General features: G+C 60.3%; 1 protein-coding gene across 2 annotated transcripts; it reads left to right on the forward strand.

The window, feature by feature from the left end:
- The first annotated feature begins 52 nt into the window (after positions 1 to 52).
- Positions 53 to 25,016, forward strand: EVPL (envoplakin). Of its 2 annotated transcripts, XM_087854085.1 has the most exons (23): positions 53 to 661; positions 4,799 to 6,724; positions 11,027 to 11,126; positions 11,477 to 11,631; positions 11,735 to 11,861; positions 12,651 to 12,776; positions 12,955 to 12,993; positions 13,129 to 13,290; positions 13,378 to 13,485; positions 13,665 to 13,760; positions 14,660 to 14,785; positions 15,235 to 15,381; positions 15,591 to 15,745; positions 15,917 to 16,014; positions 16,287 to 16,459; positions 17,750 to 17,928; positions 18,023 to 18,161; positions 18,284 to 18,477; positions 18,832 to 18,982; positions 20,060 to 20,143; positions 20,251 to 20,361; positions 20,471 to 20,563; positions 21,326 to 25,016. In XM_087854085.1, the coding sequence occupies exons 2-23, from the start codon at positions 6,594 to 6,596 to the stop codon at positions 24,764 to 24,766; spliced, it is 6,135 nt and encodes a 2,044-aa protein (XP_087710211.1). In that variant the 5' UTR covers positions 53 to 661; positions 4,799 to 6,593; the 3' UTR covers positions 24,767 to 25,016. The 2 variants fall into 2 exon arrangements, with proteins under 2 accessions (XP_087710211.1, XP_045670046.2); XM_045814090.2 differs by lacking the exons at positions 53 to 661; positions 4,799 to 6,724 and adding an exon at positions 6,735 to 8,723.
- Positions 25,017 to 25,140: the final 124 nt, after the last annotated feature.

Consider the following 25,140-nt stretch of genomic DNA (forward strand, 5'->3'; position numbering starts at 1 on the left):
CCTGACTTCTGGCAGCTCGGGTGTGTCTGAGGCCAGTTAAGGGAGTGTTAGAGGCACTTTCTAAATCTGAAATTTTTAGATGCCATAGGTTATATTTAAACCAATTTCCTTTTTTTTTTTTTTTAAGTAAGCTCTTCACCTAATGTGGGACTCAAAATCATGCCCCCGAGATCAAGAGTCACGTGCTCTATAGACTGAGCCAGCCAGGTGCCCCCAATTTCCCTTTTTCTTTTTAAAGTTTTTATTCATGAGAGAGAGAGCACAAGCAAGGGGGAGAGGGAGAAGCGGACTCCCTGCTGAGCTGGGAGATTGATGGGGGGCTGGATCCCAGGACCTGGAGACCATGACCTGAGCCAAAGGCAAACGCTTCACCCTCTGAGCCACCAAGGTGCCCCTCCCCCGATTTCCTTTTTAAGTTTTTCCTTAGTGAGTCTTTTTCTATTTCTGTCATAGCATCGATAATAGAAGTCCCAAAAGCAGTGAAGGAAAACAAGGAATAAAAGTGATTTAGACATGAGATGTATCTGAAACCTCTGTATCCCTTTGGAGATGGAAACGCGCTTTCCTGAAGTGTGGCACACACCTGGAGCTCACGAGAGCAGCTTGAAGGGAAGCCTGCGTGGTTAAAGACCTGAGAGCATTGTTTCAAGCTGGACCCATGGTGGGTACAGCCGTGCTTCTTGTTTTCCCAGGGTACTGCAGGGGGCTTGCCAGAAGTTAGAAGACAGGAAGACAAAATCAGTCTTTGTTAGAATTGAATGTTGTCGAGGACTCCAGAGGCTCAGATTGTAATCTGTCTCCCTCCCAGGATTTGCTTTGGGTCAAAGAGCCTTAGGAAGCTGATTTTATTTCTATTTTATTTATTTTTCAGAAGATTTTATTTATTTGAGAGAGAGAGAGTACACGAGCAGGGGGAGCAGTGTAGGGAGAGGGAGAAGCAGGCTCCCTGCTGAGCAGGGAGCCCAATGCAGAGCTCGATCCCAGGACCCTGGGATCATGTCCTGAACCGAAGGCAGACGCTTAACCAACTGAGCCATCCAGGTGCCCCCAGATTTTGTTTTTAAATAGAAAGTTTTATCGTCTGTGCCATACACGTCAGGGTTTATCCTCCCGCCCTCTGAAGATACAACACAGATGACCTGAGCATGAGGTCTTGGATTTTGGTCCCAAAAGCTTAGGACTGTGTCCCTCATGGGCTGAGAGAGCCCTGGGGGTCTTTATCCTTTTCCTCGTCCTCCTTTCGGCTCCCCAGCTTGGCAGCAGCAGGCTGTGAACTAAGTTCTGTGCTTCCCTCGCCCCATTCTCTGTGCCCATCGGCTGCAGCCACAGCTGGGCCAGGCCCCCCACTGCAGGCCCCCGGGCGGGCAGCCCTCCAGCTTGAGCCGGTGTCCCCTCCTGCCCTCATCTGGGAAGACATCCCTTTGTCTTGCTCATGGCCCTTCCCACCCCTCCTGCTCTCTTGTGAGTGCTGGCATCACTGGGGAGGTGGAATCTGGAGTCGGTCATTCTGATTGACCTTTTCTAAGCTTTTCCTTTCTTGTGGCCACACTAGAAATTCCCTTCCTCCTGGTGTCTCTGGCAGCTGCTCTGAGGAGTAGTGGCTGTGGTCAGCCAGTGAGGCCATAACAAGACATGGTTAGTATTAAGAGCACGTGTTTACATAAGAAGACAGCCCTGGCAGGGCCAAGGTCTCTGGTTAGCTTGCTCATCCCTTCACATAGGATCCCTGGACATTAAACAGGCTGTCATGGGAGACTGTGCCAAAAGCAGGACCCCATCGTGTCCTCAGGCCAGGAAGCATCTCTCACGGCACTCAGTTCAGAGTCCGAGCCCCGGGCCACTCCTTGGGCCAGCACATTTTGCTGGCTAGATTCACAGACCGAGATGCCAGCAGCCACACAGTCCGTCCTTTCCAGGGAACAAGAGTGAGGTCTCGAGGTGTAAGGGGTGGATGCAGGTACCTGCATTTCTTCCCCTGCTCGTTCTGGCAGTTGGAGCTCCCATTCCTCCCCAGGAAGAGCTGTGGTTGCTCAGGAGGCTTGGACCCTGCGAGAGGCCTCTCTCTCCCCAGATCCAGAGAGGAGGAGAAGCTTGCGTCGGGTTGTGCCTCACCGTGGCTGTGCTACTGGTTCTTACTGGCTGTTGAGTGGTGGTGGTCTTGACTTGCGGAAACATGAGTGGTGAAAAGCTAACTTTAGTTACCAGGAGGTAATGCTGAACATCAGATTGTTAAGACATAATTTGGCCAGGTTTGTGGCCTCTAACCCTGTTGGTTCTGTTTGGAAAAACAGAGCGTTGAGGCAGCCGGGGCTGGAGGGGCCCTGACCGCTCAGTTTCCTGGGTGCTTTCTCCTCTCTGCGTTGTTTCAAGCCACTCTCTATTTTTACTTTAAGCTGAGAATTCTTGGATTCCCCTGTTGGAAATGAAATACTGCCAGGCTTTCTCTGGTGGCAGCCTGAGCCTTTCACCATGGCCGGGAGGTGACAGCCTGTGGTGGCAGTGCGCCCCTGCCTGTACTGTGGCTGGAGACCATCCTGATCTCTCCTCCCACTGAGGCCATGGCCTCACCCCCTCTAGAGGGACACTTGACTCGGGGACTGCGGGGGTAGGGGCTGCGCTCTGCCTGGTCGCCGTCACTGCTGTGGCAGTGCTGGTCTTGCACACCTGGCATCGTTAATACCCAGAGCTAGCCGATCGCAGACTTCTGAACAGCATGTTGCTGTCCACAGCCTTCACAAGCTTGGACCCTTCAGAGGTCTAGGAAAACACCCAAAGATAGCAAAAATATGTGTTGGTTCTAATTTTATTTTTAAGACAGTTGTTGCTACAGAAGAGACGGAAACCAGGTTTAGCTGTAAAATTTATCGATGTTCCAAAGCAGAGAGACAGATTGGACGCTGCCTGCATCCTGACAGCACCAGCTGGAAGAATCTAGCCTGTTGGTCTGCAGCATGTCAGAGGCGGGGCGCGGGCAGGACTGCACGAGTGGCAAGCAAGCCCCCCCCCCCCCCGGTGCAGGGCAGCTCTGTGGTGTTGGCCGTGTTATTAGTTGATATAAGTTAGATGAAATGTGATCTCAGATGACGAATACTGATGGAGTACTTGAGAGAACATTTTGTCTGACCTTGCTGAGCTGTTAAGGGACCGTGATCTCAGGTTCTAAGGTGTGGTTTTTATTTTTGCTTTGGGGCAGGATTGTGACAGCCCGTCAGTCTGATGGGCTGCTTGCTCTGTGCTGGTACCGAGCCCTACGGGAAATGCCGAGCGGACAGGGCCCTGCCATGCCCTCGGCCATACCTTCTGCGGGGATTTTCATGGCGTTGGAGAGGGACCCTGGCTTCTCCGTAGTCCCCGTTTTCGGCAGATGGTTTCTTCACCTCCACTAACTGCAGTATGTGTCCTCCTGCTCAGTCTGTGATTCAGTGACTCCTCACACTTGGAAAAGAACCACATCCCTTCTATTCGGCTGAACTTTTCCCAGGGGTCTTCTGGCAAGAGGCAGTGCAGTTACGACAGGCAGGTGACCGGTCCCCAAAAGCTGTGATGTTCGTCAGCTCTGGCTCGTCTGTGGAATGGAGAGGGCGTGGGGGTCCTCACCTGGAAAAGAAGGGCATCTGCTTCTCTGACTGAGAAGGAAAATGTGCGAAGGGCTTACTTAGTACCCAAGAGGCACTTGACAAATAGGAATTTCCTCCACCCCCACCCCCCGCCTCGCCTGGACGGCGCCAGCATTAGAACACGGGCTTCTCCCTCCAGTGCTGCCTGTAGCCTGCACGCCACCCTGGCTGGGACCTGGGGCCTCACGGGAGGAGCCCCCGCCTGGCTAGGACTGAGCTAGGAAAGTCTCTTCTCCTGACTGTAGCCCTGCAGTGAGCAGCTCTCCCCGGGGACAGTGGGAGCCCAGTGTCCCGGAGGTGGGGCTGCTGTGCGGGGAGTTGGTGGGGCCCCTTCCACTGACACCTGCCCTTCCCCCTTCCCTCAGTGCGCCCCCACAGCCTTGCTCTGCCGCGTGCCCCTAGCCAGGCCCCTCTCCCCGCTCGGTCTAAACAGTGTCACCAGGACAACGAGCGAGTGCACTGAGCTGCCCTGTGTGCTTCCAATTTCCTGGCCGTAAAGACTAATTAGGAAAGGTTGCTTCTCAGCTACGGAGACTGTTATTCTTTTTGTTTTGTTTTATAAACCTTTTCCTTCTTCAGACCAGTGACCGGGGCTCAGTGCAGGTTAGCCAGTGCCGCTTTGGTGCGGCCAGGGTGACTCCCGCTGCTGAGCTCGAGAGCGCCACGATTGCCTGGTCACCGCCGGCAGACCTGAACTTCACAGGAGGGCCCGGAGCCCTTGGGCACCTGGGGAGAGCAACTGGGGAGAGCTGGAGGCCCAGCAGCTCCTGAGAGCATGGGCAGCTGCAGACTTCGGGAATGTAGGGCTTGCTCACGCAACAACAGGCTATGCTGTGGTCCAGAGACATAGCTGTCCCGGCACTGGTCCCGTGCCTGGACTAGGCCGGCCGCCGTGGCCCAAGGCTAAGGAAAGGGAGTCAGTCCTAGAGGGGAACAGCCTTGGCCTTGTCCTCTGAGGCAGACTTGGGACTTGAGGACTCCTGAGGTCACCCCTTATCCTCTGTCTCGTCGTCTAGTATGGGGGACCCTGATCTCCCGACAGGTAGGGTGGGTTGGTTGGTAGGTTTGAATTGCTTCCTCTAGACTCTCCCCGTAAAAGGCCCAGAAGGAATAACCAGCTCCTTTTCCTGCCTGTTCTGCTCTAGCTGGGCAAGTGATAGTCACCTTCTGCTTCTCTCCAGGCGGACCTTCAGCACCGTTTTTCGCAGGCTCATCGGGCACACTCTCAGCCAAGAGAGCCTCCTCCAGGGCACTCTGCAGATTCCTGGGGCCACGGCTCTGCCTCCCTTGGCGCCTGCAGACAGAGGGAGACTCAGCGCTAGCTCCCCTCCTCACCAGCCCTCGTCTTCTCTAGGCCCAGCTGGTGGAGGCACCTTTGCTCCCCGGCAGGCCAAGCAAGTATGAGGCAGGAGTGGTTATCAGCCAGCTTGGCTCCAAGGGTGTGGTGGCAGAGCTTTTGTACAAACAGAGGGTAATTTCCTGAGATGGCAAAGCTTGTCCTGATCGAGGAGCATATGGGAGCTTGGCAGGTTATGGCTTCCAGGGCAAAGTCAGGAATCGCCACCATCTGCTTCAGCAGGGAGAAGAATGTCCCCTGCAGGAGCCCCAAGAGCTGGAGGAGAGAACGGGTAGCTTAAGCCCTGGCACACTATCCAAGCTGCTGCCCCCGTTGCCTAGCTGCATGCGTGCACGGCGGCCTTGGAGCTGGAAGCTTGGCGGCTTTCAGTTCTGATCAGCTCACCCGCTCTGGCCTCCCACCCATGAGCTGTGAGGGGCCCGCGTCGGCCTGCCTGCCAGCTCCAGGCTAGGGGATGTGAGAAGCTGCTACTTGAAGTCCTAGCTGGCACGGTTCTGGGGGGAGACCCCGGGCCAGTGGGCCTCAACCTCTCAATCCACAGAGGAGGAAGCAAGTGCCAGGCGAGGGGAGGCCCTGGGGGCGGGACAGGGAGCCAGTCCTGGGCTTCGTGCCTTGTTCAAAAGGAGGAGATGTGGCAGGGTGAGGTCTGGGAAGCCTGAAAGTTGTTGTCCTGTCCAGCTTCTAGGCCACGGCTGTTTGGCACAGTTGTCAGTTAACCCTTGAAAAGCATGGGTTTGTACTGCACAGGTCCACTTATATGGGGCGCTTTTTTTTTTTTTTCTATAAATACAGTCCAGTACTGTAAGTATATTTTCTCTTCCTTACGATTTTCTTAAAGACATCTTTTCTCTAGCTTTCTTCATTGTGGGAATACAGTATATAATACGTCTCTCACACAAGAGGTGTATCGATCGACCATTTCTGTTACCAGTAAGGCTTCCGGTCAACAGTAGGCTGGTAGCAGTTAAGTTTTGGGGGAGTCAAAAGTTATACAGAGATTTTCAACTGCGCGGGGGGCGGGAGGGGGGTCGGCATCTCTAACCCCCACGTTGCTCAGGGGTCAACTTAATGTGAGCCACAAATGCAAGCCACATGTGTAATTTTAAGTTTTCTAGTAGCCACATTTTAAAAAAGTAAAAAGCAACAGATGAAACTGATTTTTGAAAGTACATTTCATTTAACACAGTATATCCAAAATCTTGTGGCTTTAATCAAGATAAAAAATTATTGATGAGATATTTCACATCTTTTTTTCACACTGAGTCTTTGAAATCCAGTGGCTGAAATCTTGTGGCTGCCGTGTGGGACAGTGCAGGTCTCCACGAAGGCTCTGTCCCGTCCTGGCCTTCTAAATGACTCTTGTCTTTCTCACGTATTTAAAACCCGGTCTTTGTCTCTGTCCCTTCTCCTGTGCTTTGGTCTTGGGGTTCAGAGTCACGGCCGTCTGACTAGGAGCACCTCTAAGGCCAGGCTGTTCTTGCCGGCTGCATGTCAGCCCCAATCTGGGGAGCCGGGGGCTGATTTGATTTGGCATTAGACAGTCACGCCAGGAATTCAGCTCTTGTTTTTCTTGCAGTGAATCAGTTAGCCTTAATCTCTGGGGCGTGTGAGAGCCTCCTATGGTGCTCATTTATTTCCAGGAGAGCTTCTGCAGACAGGAGACAAAGCTCAACCATTGCAAATCTCAGCCTGGCCGCCTTTTGCCTCCTGCCATCGGCAGCTGGGGTCTGCATCCCTCTCCCCTGTCCAGGTTGGTGTGTGTGTGTGTGCTCCCCTGGCTGCTTCTGCTCCCAGGGCTGGAGTCTAGACATCTTTTCCCCCTGGGCCCCCTACCTCCAATGACTACCACCTCCCAGGAAGGGGCCCAGAGTCTTCGGGGAGGCAGGCCAGTGGGCTGAGGGCTGCAATCTCCTGCCTCCCATCTTGGCTCTCCTGGGCATTGCCATCACTTATCCAATCTCAAAGATAAGGAAGTGGGCTCTCCGGTTGGAGATGAGAGGCTGGCGTTCAGGGCTGGCTCCTGGATCCTGCGGTCCTTTAAACAATGGCCCCTTTCTGAGGACAGTAGATTGCAGGCCTGCTAGTAGTGGTTCAAAGAAAATTGTCACCCAGCAATAACGTGGAGGAGGGGCAGGGGCTGCGTGGCCTCTGGGCCTGGCCTTCCATCTGTGGCTCCAGCTCACAATCAGCATCCAGGAGCCGAACTTTGGAGACACTCTGCTTCCCTGTTGCTACTTTTTCTCAAGGCCCCCTGGTGCCCTCCCCACCCCTGCCAGGATGGGTGACTCCTGTCCCCTCTCTAGGACCAGGTTCGGTGACTTGTCCATGAGACGCAGGGAAAAGGGACTTCAGCCTCTTTCGTCCCACTGGGGCCTGTGGCCAGTCTCAGTTCTTGCCCTGCCCTCTCTAGCTGGAGGGATCCATCCTTATATCTTCTCTGTTTTCTACCCCCAGCTGGGCCTGCCAGGATGTCCCCGTGCTCTAAAGCCAGCACAGCCACATCCCTCCCCGTTGCTACTCATCCAGCCCGCCCCCAACCAACACTGTAATGGTTCCAGGGAGTGCCTCTCGAGCTGTAGCATTCTTCGAGGTGGGACAGTGAAGGGAGGGCCTGGATATAGGGGGCACTGCAGGAGAAGGCAGCTACCAAGATGGCCTCCCTGGCACTTAAGGCAAGGAAGAGGCCGATAAGCTGGCACCACGGTCCACCACCCCATCTGACTCTATCAGGGCCACCTCTGGGGGACTGGGTGAGGAGAGGCAGGCAGAAAAACCCCAGTACAGTGGTTCCCAGGGGGGCTCAGCCAGACCCTAGGGTCAGCAGCACCTGGAGGCTAATGCTGGGGGTCCTGGGGCGAGGGGTACAGGGGCGTCCCAGCCCCTCTGGCACTGGTCCGAAACTCTTTGGAGGATCCCAGAGCCACAGACAGACAGGATGACACTGAGCCAGCCAGGAAGATCAGGCAGTGGGACCGTGAGGTTGTCCTCTGGGGAGCCGACTGAGTGGTGGCCACTTTTAAAATGTACCTTGTGCCAGTTGTCTGGGGTGAATGCCCCCTGGCTGCCCCATAGTGGTGGTGGAGGAGCGGCCCCACCTCTGCTGGGGTCGGGTGAGAGCTGTGGGTGGGGGTACGCCTGATAGCCTGATAGCCGGGTGCCCTGGGCTGCCTGGAAGTGTTTAGTCACCCCCAGCCCTAGCTCTGAGGCCGGGCCTCTGTCCCTGAGCCTGTGCGAGCATCTGTCTGTCTGCAGCCCTGTCCCTCCTGGGCCTGGCTATTTCCCCGTCTGGGTGTGATCTCTGCCGGTTCCCTCTGGGTATGTGGGTGTAACAAGTCCAGACCTTCTCTGGGAGCCGGGCAGGCTCGGGCGCCCCGCCCTCTGGGCCGTGCCCTTTCCTCCCAAACTGGTTGTGCAGGAGCAGCCGAGTGTGGGCAGTGTGGGTGCATGCGTGGCAGCTCCAGCCCGCGCTCGCTTGCTGCCTCACCTGCGGGGAGGGGCCTCCCAGAAACTGCCTGCGCAGTGCCCGGCCACCCCACCTCACCAGAGCCCAGCTAAACAGCCAGCGAGGACGCACGCCTGCCGCCCGCCTGCCACCCACCACCTGCCTGCACCGGCCGAGCCCAGCCTGAGCCGGCACCTGCCTTTACGACCATGTTCAAGGGTCTGAGCAAAGGCTCCCAAGGGAAGGGGTCCCCTAAGAGCTCCCCAGCCAAGGGCTCTCCGAAGGGCTCCCCCAGCAAGCACAGCCGGTGAGCGGGGCCTGGGACAGTGGGCTGGGGTGGGGGTGGTGCCAGGCCCAGGTGCTCTAGCTTCCTGGAGATGGCAGCCCAGAATTCAGGACTAGCCCAGTACTGGCATTTAGTGTCCCGAGGCCAGAAATCTGGGGGTGGTGGTGGGGTGGACTCACTCCCAAGCCCAGACCGAGTTCCAGCCCTGGCAGGAGGCCAGGGCTGGCCTGGGGCTCCCGCATTGTCCAGGGGACCTGAGGGCTATGGGTAGGGGTTCTCTGCAGGAGACGCACTGAAGGGGGAGGGCCCTGGGGGCTGGGAGACTGGATTGCTTGGCTCTCTCTCTGTGGCTCTGCCCTGGAGGCTCTGCTTGGGCTGGGCTGACCCTTGGAACCTGGGCCCAGGGTGGGCAGAAGGACTGAGGCCAGGAGGAGGTGGGGTGCCAGGTGCAGGGAGGCAGGGCTGTGCCACAGAGCCCAAGCTGCAGCTTTCCTCACAAGGCTCTCCCCTCGGGCCTGGAGTTTTGTTACAGTGTTGGGGTGATTCTTGCACCGTGTGGGTATGAGGAGAGGGTGCTGCAGGGAAAGAGGAGAGCCCGCAGGCCAGTTCATCCTCAGAGCCTCCTCTGCTCCCCCAGCTCCCCGCCGGACCCAGCCTGGCTCTCGGCAGCCACATGGTCCGAAGACAGACTTGGCTGCTTCCCTCCTGTTCTTCCTTCTCACTGGCCTGTGCAGAGTGGAGGTGGCAGATGGGAGCGGAGATGAAAGGCTCATTACCCCGATAGGGATCGGATTGGGGCGATGACACGGAGGCTGGGCTTCTGGGCAGACAGGAAAGACAGCAGTTAAGACTCTCGCTGGAGTGACCTGTCCTCCCTGGCACTCCTCGGCCCTGCCCAGGGTGGAGTGTGCGCCTCCCGGTGGGAGCAGCCCTCCCAGGAGGCCAGGCCTGGGGACAGGTCACCGGGGGGTCAGGACCCACGGCTCCCTGCTCCCATATAGGCTCCTGGGCAGTGCTCTCGTAACCTGGGACTGCCCAGTCGGCTCTGGCTGTGGCCCCCCAAACAGGGCTCACTGGTCCCCTGCTGTGCGGTCCATTCATTTAACATACCTTTATTGAGCACCTACTGTGTGCCAGGACTGTTCTAGGCACTGAGGATGTCACCTTGCACAGAACCAACAGGTCCTTGCCCTCATGGAGCTTACTCCCTAGTGAAATCAACACCAGCATGCACGGGATGCTGACTCACGCAGGCTGTGCACTGCGTGCTTCCAATGGGCCATGCTCCTAACACAGTAGCACTGTGATGTACGTGTTATTAAAGCTCCACTCTACAAGCGAGGAACCTTGGGCACAGAGAGTTTAGGTAACTTGCCCAAGGCCACACAGCAGTAGTGCTAGAGAATGATCTAACTCAGCCTGTTTGGCCAGAGATCTTTCAGACTGAGTCTGTCCTGGCACTGCCCCTCTGCCCAGGCAGGGGGTGGGGTGGGGGGTGGGCTCATCCTTTCACCCCTAGTTCAAGGCCCAGCTCAGTGTGCCTTCCCCTTGCCCAGGACTGTAACTTCATAGGGTGCTGTGCTTATGAGCCTTGGACCAATCCACTTTTATTAGGTCTGCTTGGGCCTCTAGGCCCCAGAGAGTGAGCTCAGCACACAGCAGGTGCCCCGTAGAAAGGACCCTGGGGAGTCAGATCAGGCTGGCTCTGCTCTTTGCTGTGTGACCTGGAACATGCCAGGTCCCAATCTGGGCTTAATCCTTAAATCTGGGCACTGTCGGGGCGTCCCAACAATCTCTTGGCTTCCCCCTGCCCCAGTGCTGTGCAGCTCCTCCAAAGGCTTGTTGGCCTGGGCACAGGCAAAGCCTGGGGTGGTGAGGGGCAGGCAGGGCTGGGGTGGGAGGAGGTTGGGGTGGGGGACAGCCAGCGCAACTGCCCCCCCCCCAAAGTCCAGCCTTGCTGTTTCGGGTATCAGGGGCTGAGGCATGATTCACTCCCAAGGAAGTGGCAGGAGCTGGGTGGGGTTGAGAGCTCACTGCCAGGACAGTGATGTTGGCCTGCTCCATGGTGCCGGGCACACCAGAGACCCCCACTTTCTGAACCCTCATGTGAGGACAGTGCTCCCCCACCTTCAGGGCTGGTTATCTCACAGAGTCTCCTATAGAGAGAGACCAGAGCTCCCCAGGTCCTAGATGCCTCCCTCCCGGGCAGTTAGCCCAGCTGAAGGGCAGGACAGGGCAGAGGGAGACAAGGGGCCCCATGCAGGTGGAACAGAGGGGTCTTTTCCAACCATGCTGGCTCTGTTCCCCTCCCCCCTGCACCCCAGGGCTGCCGCCCCGGAGTTGGCCCTGCTCATCTCCCGCATGCAGGCCAATGCTGACCAGGTGGAGAGGGACATCCTGGAGACCCAGAAGAGACTGCAGCAGGTAAGGCCTCAGGGGCAAGCGGCGGGGCATGGGGGCACTGGAGGCTCACTAAAGCTCCAGAGTGCCCACTGGGGATGGCTAAAGTGGGGCAGACAACCCTTGTCCTTTATGGTCTTTCCCCAAACACAGTGGGAGAGAGGGCTCAGCTCTCCTTTTCTGTTGGACTCCCAACTTGGGGGCTTGGGGAGGGGGACCCAGGTCACCCCTGTGTCCCTGCACCCACCCCACAGATGCCCTAGGCCTGGCCCTCTGCCAGCGTGGGCCCCGAGGTTGTCTGTGCAGCCTGGGGAACTCAGGGTGGGGCCCAGGCGGCGATGAGGGGCCGCAGGGATGTCGTCCCCCACCTACAGGACCGTCTGCACGGCGAGCAGAGCCAGGCCCTGCAGCACCGGCAGGAGGTGGGCCGCAGCTTGAAGGAGGCCGAGGTGCTGCTGAAGGACCTCTTCCTGGATGTGGACAAGGCCCGGCGGCTCAAGCACCCACAGGCTGAGGAGATCGAGAAGGAGTAAGTGGGGTGGCAGCCAGGGCTGGAGCCCTAGGGACAGAGATGCTGGGGTTCCAGGGGAACCCCAGGCCCGGCCCTGACCTGCTGGCCTCCTCCTTGGCAGCATCAAGCAGCTGCATGAGCGGGTGACCCAGGAGTGTGCCGAGTACCGTGCCCTGTACGAGAAGATAGTGCTGCCGCCAGACATGGGGCCCAGGGTCGACTGGTCACGCGTGCTGGAGCAAAAACAGGTCAGCGCTGTCCTCCATGTCAGAGACACCGCCAGGAGCTCAGAATCACACCTGGCACAATCAGAGAGCAAAACAGAGCTGTCATCAGGGGCCTGTTGGTATGCTTGCACCTGTGGGAGGCTCTGGTCAGGGAGAGAGCAGAGGGGACAGTGCAGTCAGGGAAGGCTTCCTGTAGGAAGGGGCATATAAAGAGGCCTCAGAGAGGTGGGAGAGCTTAGTTAGGCTGGGGCGAAATGGTGAGGAGAGGACATTCCAGAAGAAGAAACAGAGGCTCCAGCCTAGAGTATGGTGGGAAGTGGGGTTTTCTGGGCAGGCAGGCAAAGCCAGGTCACAGGCACCCTGAACATCAGGTGAGGAATTGTGCTTTGATGCCACAACAGAAGGGGTGCTGTGATGACAATGAAGGGACAGTGGGGAGGGCATGGGCAGAGGAGGGTGTCACAGGGTCCCAGAGGCTACCAAGAGGTCTCTAGGCAGGAGGTGCCGAGGCCAGGGAGGTAAGGAGGCATGGGAAGAGTAGGAAGATGTTTTAGAGGCTGAGCCCTACGTTCTGGGGACCAGTAGGAGTCAGGGACTGCAGTCATGAAGATGCTTGGGCCTCAGCCAGGCCCCTGGAGAATAGTATGTCCCCCAGGGTGAGTGGCTGCCATTCCCTGAGGCCGCTCAGCTGGCCCGTCCGCCCTCTGCCCAAACGACCAATTCCACTCCTCCATATGGGGACGTGGGGAGGGCAAGCGAGGGCCGCCACCCCAGCCCGGTGGCTGAGCTGAGTGGCCGGCTGTCCTGCAGAAGCAGGTGCGCGAGGGTCGGTACGGGCCGGGCACGGCAGAGCTGGAGCAGCAGATCGCTGAGCACAACATCCTGCAGAAGGAGATCGAGGCCTACGGGCAGCAGCTCCGGAACCTCATCGGGCCGGTGCGTGACGTCCATCCCTGCCTGGCCCTCCAGCCCTACCCCCGCTATCTCTCCCATCAGATCCTGTGCAGCCCAGGGGTCCGGGTGGGGGCACAGTCGGCCTGGGGTGTGGGCTGCCATCTACCCTGCACCCCGCCTCTCACTGAGCCTGCTCTGTCCCCCCCATTGGTCAAGGCAGGATGCAGCTACCATCAGGAGCCAATACCGGGACCTCCTGGTGAGCAGCGGAAGGGCTGGGAATGGGGCAGGGCCCAGCTACCTGCACCCTTGGGTGGGGGGGGCAGCGTTTCCGGACACATGCTGACGACACCCCCTGCTCCCCCTTCTCCCTCCCACGTCTCGCCAAGCACAGAAGGCAGCCTCGTGGCGCAGGCAGAGCCTGGGCAGCCTGTACACACACCTGCAGGGCTGCACGCGCCTGCTGAGCGCCCTGGCCCAGCAGCAGCAGGGCATCCTGCAGCAGGACTGGAGCGACCTCCTGGTGGACCCCGAGGGCGTGCGGCGGGAGTACGAGGTGGGTGTGGGAGACTGGGGCTGGGAGGGGGGACTGGCCATCCTCACCCTGTCCTCTCCTCACCCGTGCTCCGGACGCTCCCCCCAGCACTTCAAGCAGCACGAGCTGCTGAGCCAGGAGCAGAGCGTGAACCAGCTGGAGGACGACGGAGAGCGCATGGTGGAGCTGGGGCACCCGGCCGTGGGGCCCATCCAGGTGCGAAGGACAGATCCTGCCTGTTGTCGCAGGGACACCTGCTCCCTCAGTCGGTGGAGGGGCAGAGGAGGGGCTTCCGGGGGAGGCTGGGGAGAGGGATACATGGCCCAGGTCTGGGCAGCCGACGGGGCACAGGTCTGGGCGGGCATGGTCCGAGGGCTCGGTGCCGCTGTCCACAGACCCACCAGGAGGCCCTGAAGACGGAGTGGCAGAACTTCCTGAATCTGTGCATCTGCCAGGAGAGCCAGCTGCAGCACGTGGACGCCTACCGCCGGGTGAGTCCGCGGGCGGCGGGGTGCGGGGCCTGGGGAACGCCACAGGACGCATGCGCGGTGGGGGACAGGGCGCCTCTGAGAAGTGGCAGAGCCGTGTCCTGTGACTAGGTCCCAGAGGAGAACAATGTCACACGAACATTCGCGGCCGGGTGGTGCTGCTGCCAGGAGGCTTGGTTCTTAAGGGGGGAAAGAAACTTCCTCTTCTTATGCATAAATCACCAGTATCCATCCCGGAAGGATATAGAGCATATCTGTAGCATTACAATTTTATAGGGATGGTAGCGAGATTAAGGAGAAGATGTCCAAAAATTCTCCTTAGAAGGGATGACAACGAAAAGAGGGTTGAGAAACATTGACAGAACACACAACAGGAACTTCTTTTTCTTTTTTCCTTTCCTTTTTTTTTTTTTTTTGGTAACTTCCTCCCAAAATGTTTCATAGGCTTTGAGAGGGACAAAAGCCAACGAGTTTTTTTCTTCCTTTTTAAAAAAATATTTTCCTACGCAACCACCATACCATTATCACGCCCGGGGACAGGAATTCCGCAGCATCACCCAGCCGCAGGGTGTTTCTTTAGAGCCCAATCCCAGCTCCCACTCCAGCCCCGACGCCCTGGCCCCCACCCCCGGTCCCAGCCAGGACGACTGCAGGAGCTGGAGTGAGCAGGAGAGCCCCGCCTCCACCTGGGCAGGACGGACAGAAGCCAAGGTGTTTTATAACACTGAAGCAAGTCCACTGAGCCCAAGATGCGCCATTTGCAGAGTGCCCCAGTGGAAAAGGCCCCATAGCCTGGAAAGCCGCCAGTGCCAGGGCCTGGGACAATGTGCGTTTAGCTGGCTTGCAGGGTTGGTGGACAGTGGGCTGCCCCAGGCTCTGCCCCTGACTGCCCACCACCTCAGTTCCAGGAAGAGGCCAACTCAATCAGCCAAACCCTGGCAAAGCTGGACTCCAGCCTGGACACCCAGTACAGCCCCGCCCCTGGGGCGCCCCCTGGTGCCCCCACAGAGCTGCTGCAGCAGCTGGAGGTGAGGTGGGGGGGGTTGCTCCCCAGCCCAGGCCACCTGCCTTCCACTCCAGGAATTGGGGCTGGCCCCTGTGTCTGGGCCTCACCCTTCCCAGGGGCTTAGTCCTGCCCTGAGCCCATCCTGGGAGGAGGGCAGGAGAAGAGGGTCTGCTCCAGTAAGAGGGGCTGCCCTGTTAACCACCTTCCCCACCCTGGACCTGTTTCCTCACCTGTAATGTGACAGGGACCACCCAGAAGAGCTCTGAGCCCCTCCCCAGGCCCCACTCTAGAGGCCTGAGTGATGCTAGGTAGCCCCCCTGTCCCAACCAGCAGATTCCAGAATCCTGGGCCTGCTGGAGAGGCTTCTTTTACTTTCCTGACTTAGAGACCCTGACTCCATGAAGACCAGACCCCTGGCTCTCATGGGGGGTGGTATGGGGCAGGCCTCAAGGGCAGCCTGGGACCCCACAGGCAGAGAAGCAGCAGCTGGCTGTCGCTGAGAAGACCATTAGGGACCTACAGCGGCGGAGCCAGCAGGTGGCCCCTCTGCAGCAGCGCAGGACCCCACCCCAGCAGCCCCTGCATGTGGACAGCATCTGCGACTGGGACTCAGGAGAAGTACGGGCTCAGCCCGCCCAGCCCCGGCCCTGCCCCCTCTAGTCCCACCATCGCCCCACTCCTACCCATCCCCACCCTGCCCCAGCGCTACCCCTCTCTAAGCCCTGCCCTGCCTCTGGCCCATCCCCACCCCTACCCCATCTTGGCCCTCGTTCCTACCTTATTCCCTGCCCTGATTCTCCGTGAGCCCCTCCCCGCCTGTCCCCCAGGTGCAGCTGCTGCGGGGTGAGCGGTATTTGCTGATGGACAACACTGACCAGCACACCTGGGTCATTCAAGGCCCAGGTGGGGAGACCAAACGTGCCCCAGCCGCCTGCTTCTGCATCCCAGCTCCGGACCCTGAAGCCGAGGCCAGGGCCTCCAAGTGGGTTTGCCTGGGGATCCTCAGGGGTAGGAGGCAGGCTGTGGGACCAGACCCGGTCCTGTGGTGTTTGAGGCCATTGCCTGGCCTTCTCCTGGACCCATGACTCCTGGGGTGGGGTGGGGGGCTCGGAGAGAGAGGAGACATCCTTGTCTGGTCTCTTCCTTGTTCTAGGCTGGCCTCAGAGCTTCAGGCCCTGAAGCAGAAATTGGCCACAGTCCAGAGTCACGTGACGGCCAGCACTGCGCAGCCCTTACAGACTGGCCAGCAGGGTAGTGAGGGCTGGCCGGGGACTTGGGGGGGTTCTTGGCCACGGGGTGGGGGGGCGGTTGTGATGGGTAGGGAGTGGCCCTGGATTAGGGACTTTTGCTAGGGGATTCCATCTCTTGGGTTGGCAAGCCCCAAGCATTGCCCCTCCCCTGGTTAGGCCCTGCCTGCTCTCCCCCTTCCTTCCTACCCCACACTGGATGCTCTGGGGGCACCCAGGGAAGAGCTGCTCCTCAGGCAGATGGGCCTGGACCCTCACAGCACCCTATGCCCCCAGCTCCCACTGGCTCAGCCCCAGTAGACCCACAGGCCCAGAAGCTCCTGACACAGATGACCCGGCTGGACGGAGACCTGAAGCAGATAGAGAGGCAGCTTCTGGCCTGGGCCCGGGCCCCGCTGAGCCGGGCAAATCCACTGGGGGACCTGGAGGGCCGCATCCAAAGCCACAAGGTGGGTGGGTGAGTGAGGACAGCGGAATAAGAAACAGTCCCGTGCTGGGGGTGCATGAACTAAGGATGAAGCAAGTGTGGGAGCAGTCGCAGGGACCCAAGGCAGAGGAAGGGAGTGGACAGTCCAGGGCTCAAGACAAGCTGGTTCCCGTCCTGGCTCCTCCACTGAACAGCTGTGTGATCTGGGGAAGTCACTTTACCTCTCTGCGCCTTGGTTTCCTCAACACCGAAAACAGGCACGATGATACCCAGCTCATCTGGAGGAAGTGTACTAAGGCCCGGGAAGGTTCTGGAAGGGCAGGGCCCACAGTAAAGGCCCTGTGCCCAGCACTGGGGAGGCGTTCTGGCGAGGGTCCTGAGAGCAGCAAGGACGCCTCCCTGGTGAGGCTGCAGTGTGTCAACACTGTCACAAGGAACTCATCCACTGGGCGCCGTAGTGCACGCCGTCCCTCCCACACCTGGGGGTGCAGTTGGTTCTGTCTTTCCCAACTGGTTTCTAGTCAAATATATCCTTTGGGTTTGGTTTTTAAATTTCTGAGTCTTGTCCTTACACATTGTCGCGCAGCTTGTTGTCCACTCCATCTTGTACCGTAGGGAGGACGTAGCATTTCCCAGGTCAGAGGGCCGGGGCCAGATGTGCGCGAGGTGCTGCAGGTCCGGTCTCCACTCTGAGCTGGCCTGCTGGGTGTTTCTGCGGGAGTGTCGTGGGGAGGAGACCAGGGGGCGGAGGCCGGGGCAGAAGGAGGCTGAGGGCAATAGCACAGCAGACACCACCACTGCCCGAGGCTCTGCGTCAGCCGTGTGTGCAAGTCATGGGCAAGTCACTGATTATGACTGCACAGGGACCTGGCAGACCCCAAGTACATCCTTGAGTCTTGAAGTCAGCGCATCTCCCACATCAGGATGGGGCCACAGTGAGGCGGCCCGATGACTTACGGATGGGATGAGAGAATGATGAGGAACAGGAACCCCACATGCCACGTGGACAGAGCTAGGGCTTTGCTGTCTGGCCTGGGGTGACGGGGCAGGGAACTGACGTTTTGTGCAGGGCACGGTGGCATGGGATCACACTGCCTCCTCCCTCCAGTCATTCAGCAGATGAGGAGACGGGCTCAGCCAGGCTGACTGGCCCAAGGTCATCCACATGGGGACTCTCGGGGCCAGGACTGTCCCCGGGTCTCTGGCCTGCGCCCAGGCTCATACACACCATACTCTGAGGCCTGGTGGGCAGGGTCTGCCCCCCACCCCCACCCAGGAAGGAGACCTCTGACCCTGCCCCTCCCTGCCTCAGGGCACAGCCCAGCGGCTGCAGGGCCTGGGAGCAGAGAAAGAGGCGGCCCAGCGGGAGTGTGAGGTGTTTCTGTCCAGCCGGCTGGTGGGCCCCGCCACCCTGCACCTGCCCGTGGCCCTCAACAGTGTCAAGAACAAGTACAGCGATGTGCAGCTTCTCTGCAGCCTCTACGGGGAGAAGTGAGTGCTCTGGGGCCCAGGGAAGGGGGACAGCTGGGTGGCACCTCTGGGGTGTGGCTGACGGAGTGCCTGACCTTGGGCCCCCTCGAGATAGAGCCAGAGCTGCCCTGGGTCTGGAGCACCAGATCCAGGACGTGGACAGAGTCATCCGAGGCTTCGAGTCCTCCGTGGCGCAGGAGGCCCCCATCCCTGCCGGCCTGGGCGCGCTGCAAGAGAGGGTCAGCGAGCTGCAGGTGAGGGGTTGGTCAGCCTCCTGGTGGGAGGGGGCCTCACCAAGTATTAACTAGCAAGTGGGGTCACATGGCGACTCGTGGAACCACGAGGGTTCATGGCACCATGTCCCCTCCTCTCCCAGTGCCTGCGGAGGGAGCTGCTGGAACGGCAGGCCTGCGTGCTGGGGCTGCACCGGGAGCTGAAGGCCACTGAGCATGCGTGCAGCGCCCTGCAGAACAACTTCCATGAGTTCTGCCAAGACCTGCCTCGCCAGCAGCGCCAGGCGAGGGCCCTCACCGACCGCTACCACGCTGTGGGGGACCAGCTGGACCTGCGGTGAGTGGCTGGGCCATCAGGGCTCCGGGCACGCCCCCATGGTGCACGGCAGCTGCCGCCGCTAAGCTGTGTGACCTCAGACTGGTGACTTCACCTCTCTGAGGCTAGTTTCCTCTGCTCTAAGCTGGCATAATAACAGTACCTATCTCCCTGGCTGAGACGGTCTGGTCCATCCCTGAATGCCCAGCTCCAACACAGGGCCAGAGTGAGGGGATCAGCCTGGTGGGTCACTCGGGCCTTCTGACTCATCCCGGGGAGGGAGGCACCCACCAGCCTCCTCCGTGCACCCCTCACCCATCCCCAGAGGGCAGCGCTCACCTCTGCTCCGGGCCTGCTCCGGGTCTTCTCCTGCAGGGAGAAGATGCTGCAGGATGTCGGCCTCACCTACCAGCAGTTCAAGAACTGCAGGGACAACCTGAGCTTCTGGCTGGAGCACCTGCCCCGCAACCAGGTGCGGCCCAGCGACGGGCCCAGCCAGCTGGCCTACAAGCTGCAGGCGCAGAAGGTGAGGCTGGGGCTGCAGGCCACCTGCAGGCAGATGGGCCGGGGCCTCCCCACAGGTACAGCCGCCTGGGCGCGTGGGGCCCCCTAGTGGCCAGTGTTCTAAGAGCCCTCAAAGCTCAGACCACAGGCCTTGGGGAGACCACCACCCACCCACCCCCACCCTCCATGCTCCACCTGGCCCACAGAAACGGCAAGGCCGTCTCCATCTGGTCTGAGGTGGGCAGCGTGGGGGTTCCAACTCCTACCGCGTCCTCCTCCTCCTTGCCAATCCCCGGCCATGTACTGGCGATGAACCAGAGGCTGTGGGTACAGCCAGCTCTCAGACAGCCCACAGTCTGGTGGGAGAGGCCGGTGCATTGCCGGCCATGATGCTGGTAAGTGCTCTGGGGGAGAGCCCACGGCAGGACACGTCAGGGGCAGGGTAAGTGGTCTGGAAGGCAAGGGCCTGGGGCCGCAGGAGGATGACAGTGTCTATGAGTGTGAGAGGGTAACGCCAGGAAGCTGGCTTGGGACAGAGATTCTTAGACCTGGCTGCAGATTAGAATCATCTAGGGGGCTTTTAAAACATCCCTGTACCAGAGCCCCACTCCAGACTGATTAAATTGGAATCACTGGGACCAGAGCACCCGTACTTTTTTTAAAGTTCCCCAAGTGAATAAAAGGGGCAGCCAGGCTTAAGAGCAATTGGGACAGAGCAGTGGTTCTTAGAGGGTGGTCCCGGGACCAGCAGCACCAGCATCGTGGAGACCGGAGACATGCAAATTCTCAGGCCCCAACCCAGATCTGCCCGGACACTCTGGGGGTGGGGCCTTCAATCTCTGTTTTAACAAGCTCTCTAGGTGGTTGTGATGCACTGGGTGAGAACTTTCCTGCTAGAACAGGAGTCTAAGGGGTAAGACAGAAGGAAGGGACTCTGCCAAAGAGACGAAGGAAGAATTCCTGGAGAGAATCGTGCCTGGAAAGGCAGTTCCTCAGGCGACCTCCCACCCCCGTGGCGTGCGCAACCGAGGCCCCTGCAGGGGAGACTGGGAGAGTAGTGTTCACTGACCTCCCCTGACTCTCACTTCCTCCCTCGCAGAGGCTGCAGGAGGAGGTCCAGGGCCGAGAGCAGGACAGGGCCATGGTGTCCCGCCTCTCCCAGGACCTGCAGGCAGCTCTCCAGGTGAGCACTTTCCTACCTCTCCCCTCCTTCCTCTGCCAGTCCCCCGCTCTCCCATCCCTAGCGGCCCCCACTGACCAAGAGCCTGTTGTTCTTCCCTTCCTGCTCAGGACTATGAGTTGCAGGCAGACACCTATCGCTGCTCCCTGGAGACCACCCAGGCCGGGTCAGCCCCCAAGAGACCCCGAGTGGCTCCCCTGCAGGAGAGCATCCAGGCGCAGGTGAGATGGGACAGACCCGGTGGGGCTCGGTGTCCCCGCACACCAGCTCTGCAGGCGCTACGGCTGGAGCTGACCCTGCCCTCCCTCCGCCTCCCCTTGGCCTCTCTAGGAGAAGAGCCTGACAAAGGCCTACACTGAGGTCGCAGCTGCACACCAGCAGCAGCTGCACCAGCTGGAGTTTGCCAGAAGGATGCTGGAGAAGGTATGGTGACAACACCCCCTCTGTCCCGGTGCCAGGCAGCCTGGGCTGCTTGTTAACCTGGCCCCCACTTCCCTTCTTCCTCGCCCTGCAGCCTGCAGCCCCCGGGCAGGCTCCGTGGCCTGAGAGGGCCAGCTCCCCACCTCCCCCCTCTGCCCTCCTCCCAGCAGCTCTTCCAGGCTGGTACCCATCTCAGAGTCAGGCCCTGGAGATGTCGTTCAGTGCAGTCACAGTGTCACCACTGGGCAGTCCACTGGTGGGAACAGGAGAAAGATCCCCACAATATCTTCAGCCTTAGGACCAGCCACAAGGGTCAAGAGACCACCTGAGTTTCCACACCTGGGGGACCAGGAGACAGAAGCCCTCTGTGACTCTTGATGTCTGGCTGAGGGACTTGCCAGGTTTCCTCTACCCAGAGGAGTACCCCAGCATCCCCCAGAGGAGCGTGGGCCCATATCTGGGAGCCTGGATGGAAGGCAAGGGGGAAAGGTTTGGAAAGGAGACCTGTCCTGTTTGCACGTTCTAGTGCAAACTCCACCCGAACACTGCCTTGCATCCTAACATCGTGGGGCTGAGGGGTCCTCTCGAAATCCTGCATCCAAGCACCTCAGGTCTGCAGCTCCCGCTCCCAGGACCTACCGGAAGTCTCAGGAAGCAGGGAGGGGTCTTCGATCTCAGGGTAGGGGTGGGGCCGGTGGAAATGGGGCTCTTCCCTTTCCTCCCCCTCCGCTCCAGTACTCTTCCCTTCTTCCTCTCACTCTGCAGAAGGAGCTCAGTGAGGATATCCAGGTGACCCATGACACCCGGCAGGGGTCTGAGGGCCCAGCCAGAGCAGGGAGGGAGTCAGAGGCCCTGAAGTCCCAGTTGGAGGAGGAGAGGAAGCGGGTTGCCCAGGTGCAGCAGGAGCTGGAGGAGCAGAGGAACCAGCTGCTGAAGCTGAGGACGCAGCGACCCTTGGAGAGGCTGGAAGAGAAGGAGGTGGTGGAGTTCTACCGCGACCCCCAGCTGGAGAACAGCCTGGCCAGGGCCAAGTCCCAGGTGGAGGATGAAGGCAAGAAGCGGGCCCGCCTGCAGGCAGACCTGGAGGCGGTGGCCCAGAAGGTCGTCCAGCTGGAGAGCAAGAGGAGGGCCATGCAGCCTCACCTGCTGACCAAGGAGGTCACCCAGATCGAGAGGGATCCCGGCTTGGATAGCCAGGCGGCCCAGCTCAGTGGCGAGATCCAGCACCTGCGGGGGGAGAACGCCACTGTCTCGGCCCAGCTAGAGACCCTAAAGAAGGAGCTGCTGGCCCTGGAGCAGAAGGCGCCGAACGTGAAGGAGAAGGTGGTGGTGAAAGAAGTGGTCAAGGTGGAGAAGGACCTGGAAATGCTCAAGGCAGCCCAGGCCCTGAGGAGGCAGTTGGAGGAGGACACGGGGCGGAGGAAGGCGGCGGTGGAGGCCGCCGCCAAGCTGCAGGCTCGCATGGAAGAACTAGAGCGTGCGATCGGCGCCGTGGAGCCCAAGGTGATCGTGAAGGAGGTGAAGAAGGTGGAGCAGGACCCAGGCCTTCTCGAAGAGGCGTCCAGGCTGAGGAGCCTCCTGGAGGAGGCCAGGAGCAAGAACGCACTGCTGGCGCGGGAGCTGGAGGACCTGCGTGGCAAGTACAGCGTGGTGGAGAAGCAGAAGCCCAAGGTGGAGCTCCAGGAGCGCGTCCACGAGACCTTCCAGGTGGCTCCGGAGACGCAGCAGGAGATGGTACGGCTCAGGGCCCAGCTGCAGGAGACGGCCAGCAAGAGGAGCCGCGTGGAGCAGGAGGTGGAGGGGCTGCTGCCCGACCTGGCCGCCCTCCGGGCCCAGAAGCCGGCGGTGGAGTACAAGGAGGTGACGCAGGAGGTGGTGAAGCACGAGAGGAGCCCCGAGGTACTGCGGGAGATCGACCGCCTGAAGGCCCAGCTCAACGAGCTGGTCAACGGCAGCGGGCGCGCCCAGGAGCAGCTCATCCGGCTGCAGGGGGAGCGCGATGAGTGGAAGCGGGAGCGGTCCAAGGTGGAGACCAAGACCGTGAACAAGGAGGTGGTGCGCCACGAGAAGGACCCGGTGCTGGAGAAGGAGGCCGAGCGGCTGCGCCAGGAGGTGCGAGAAGCCGCACAGAAGAGGCGGGCTGCCGAGGACCTGGTCCACGAGCTGCAGAACAGGTACCTGCTGCTGGAGAGGAGGCGGCCCGAGGAGAAGGTGGTGCTGCAGGAGGTGGTGGTCACCCAGAAGGACCCGAAGCTCCGCGAGGACCACAGCCGGCTGAGCCGGAGCCTGGACGAGGAGGCGGGCCGGCGGCGGCAGCTGGAGCGGGAGGTGCAGCAGCTCCGGGCCGGCGTGCAGGAGAAGGAGAGCCTGCTCAGCTTCCAGGAGGACCGGAGCAAGAAGCTGGCCGTGGAGAGGGAGCTGCGGCAGCTGACCTTGAGGATTCAAGAGCTCGAGAAGCGGCCTCCCGTGGTGCAGGAGAAGATCATCGTGGAGGAGGTGGTCAAGCTGGAGAAGGACCCGGCTCTGGAGAAGTCCACGGAAGCCCTGCGGCAGGACCTGGACCGGGAGAAGTCCCAGGTGACGGAGTTGCATCGGGAGTGCAAGAACCTGCAGGTGCAGATCGATGTCCTCCAGAGCACCAAATCGCACGAGAAGACCGTCTACAAGGAAGTGATCAGGGTGGAGAAGGACCGGGTGCTGGAGGGCGAGCGGTCCCGGGCGTGGGAGGTGCTCAACAGGGAGCGCTCGGCCCGGCAGAGCCGGGAGGAGGAGGTGCGGCACCTCCGGGAGCGGCTGGACAGGGCCGAGGCGCTGGGGAGGACCTGGGCCCGGGAGGAGGCCGAGCTCCAGAAGGCCCGGGACCAGGCAGACCGGGAGTGCCGGCAGCTGCAGCAGGAGCTGCGGGAGCTGGAGAGGCAGAAGCAGCAGAAAGTGCTGCAGCTGCAGGAGGAGGCGAAGCTGCTCGGCCAGAAGACGGAGAGCGAGCGGCAGAAGGCCGCCCAGCGGGGCCAGGAGCTCTCACAGCTCGAGGCGGCCATCCTCCGTGAGAAGGACCAGATCTATGAGAAGGAGAGGACCCTCCGGGACCTGCACGCCAAAGTGAGCAGGGAGGAGCTCAACCAGGAGACCCAGACTCGAGAGACCAACCTTTCCACCAAGATCTCCATCCTCGAACCTGAGACAGGGAAGGACATGTCCCCGTACGAGGCCTACAAGAGGGGCATCATCGATCGAGGCCAGTACCTCCAGCTGCAGGAGCTCGAGTGCGACTGGGAGGAGGTCACCACCTCGGGCCCCTGCGGCGAGGAGTCCGTGCTCCTGGACCGCAAGAGCGGGAAGCAGTACTCCATCGAGGCCGCCCTGCGCTGCCGGCGCATCTCCAAGGAGGAGTACCATCTCTACAAGGACGGCCACCTCCCCATCTCCGAGTTCGCGCTGCTCGTGGCCGGGGAGACCAAGCCCTGCTCCTCGCTCTCCATCGGCTCCATCATCTCCAAGTCCCCGCTCACCTCCCCAGCCCCCCAGGGCCCCGGCTTCTTCTCTCCGGGAGTCTCGCTCGGGCTCGGCGATGACAGTTTTCCCATTGCTGGCATCTATGACACAACCACAGACAACAAATGCACCATCAAGACGGCCGTGGCCAAGAACATGCTGGACCCCATCACGGGGCAGAAGCTGCTGGAGGCCCAGGCGGCCACGGGGGGCATCGTGGACCTCCTCAGCCGGGAGCGCTACTCCGTGCACAAGGCTATGGAGAGGGGACTGATCGAGAACACTTCAATGCAGAGGCTGCTCAACGCCCAGAAGGCCTTCACGGGCATTGAGGATCCCGTCACCAAGAAGAGGCTGTCGGTGGGTGAGGCCATCCAGAAGGGCTGGATGCCGCAGGAGAGCGTGCTCCCCCACCTGCAAGTGCAGCACCTGACCGGGGGGCTCATCGACCCCAAGAGGACTGGCCGCATCCCTGTCCCTCAGGCCGTGCTGTCCGGAATGATCAGTGAAGAGCTGGCCCAGCTCCTGCAGGACGAGTCCAGCTACGAGAAGGATTTGACAGACCCCATCTCCAAGGAGCGGGTGAGCTACAAGGAGGCCATGGGGCGCTGCCGGAGAGACCCCCTGAGCGGCCTGCTGCTGCTCCCAGCCACGCTGGAGGGGTACCACTGCTACCGCTCTGCCTCCCCCCGGGTGCTGCGCCCACTGTGCTGATGGGGCCAAGTAGTCATGGGGAGCAGCGTGAGCGGGTGGGTGGGACGCAGGCACCCTCACCCCCAGCACAGCCTAGTCCGAGGGGCTGGGTCTTCCCTCTGATCGCGGTGCTATTACTCAAAAGTTTGCGGTGTTGGACCCCCTCCCCTAACTCTGGTGCCCAGTCCATCCCCAGACCCTGAGATCAGCACATCTGTTTTTCCAAACCCCTCCCCCACCCAGTGCTTCCAATAAACAACTTCTCCCGGCGTCTAGTTCGTCTAGTTCATGTTTGGAAAGGCGGAATCGATTTGTCTGAGCCGTGAGCGCAAGGGGCAGCGTGGCTGGAGGCCCTTCCCGGGTGGGAAGTGGACATGCCCAGCCAGCCCTGCCAA

Source organism: Ursus americanus, chromosome 23 (assembly GCF_024610735.1).
Source record: "Ursus americanus isolate L20-20 chromosome 23, mUrsAme1.1.p, whole genome shotgun sequence".
NCBI lineage: Eukaryota > Metazoa > Chordata > Mammalia > Carnivora > Ursidae > Ursus > Ursus americanus.

Coding starts and splice junctions, on each gene's coding strand:
- EVPL (XM_087854085.1), top strand. CDS start 6,594: ATGGTGCTCATTTATTTCCAGGAGAGCTTCTGCAGACAGGAGACAAAG. Junction 6,725..11,026: donor CATCCCTCTCCCCTGTCCAG/GTTGGTGTGTGT, acceptor CCTGCACCCCAG/GGCTGCCGCCCCGGAGTTGG. Junction 15,746..15,916: donor GCCGAGGCCAGGGCCTCCAA/GTGGGTTTGCCT, acceptor TCCTTGTTCTAG/GCTGGCCTCAGAGCTTCAGG.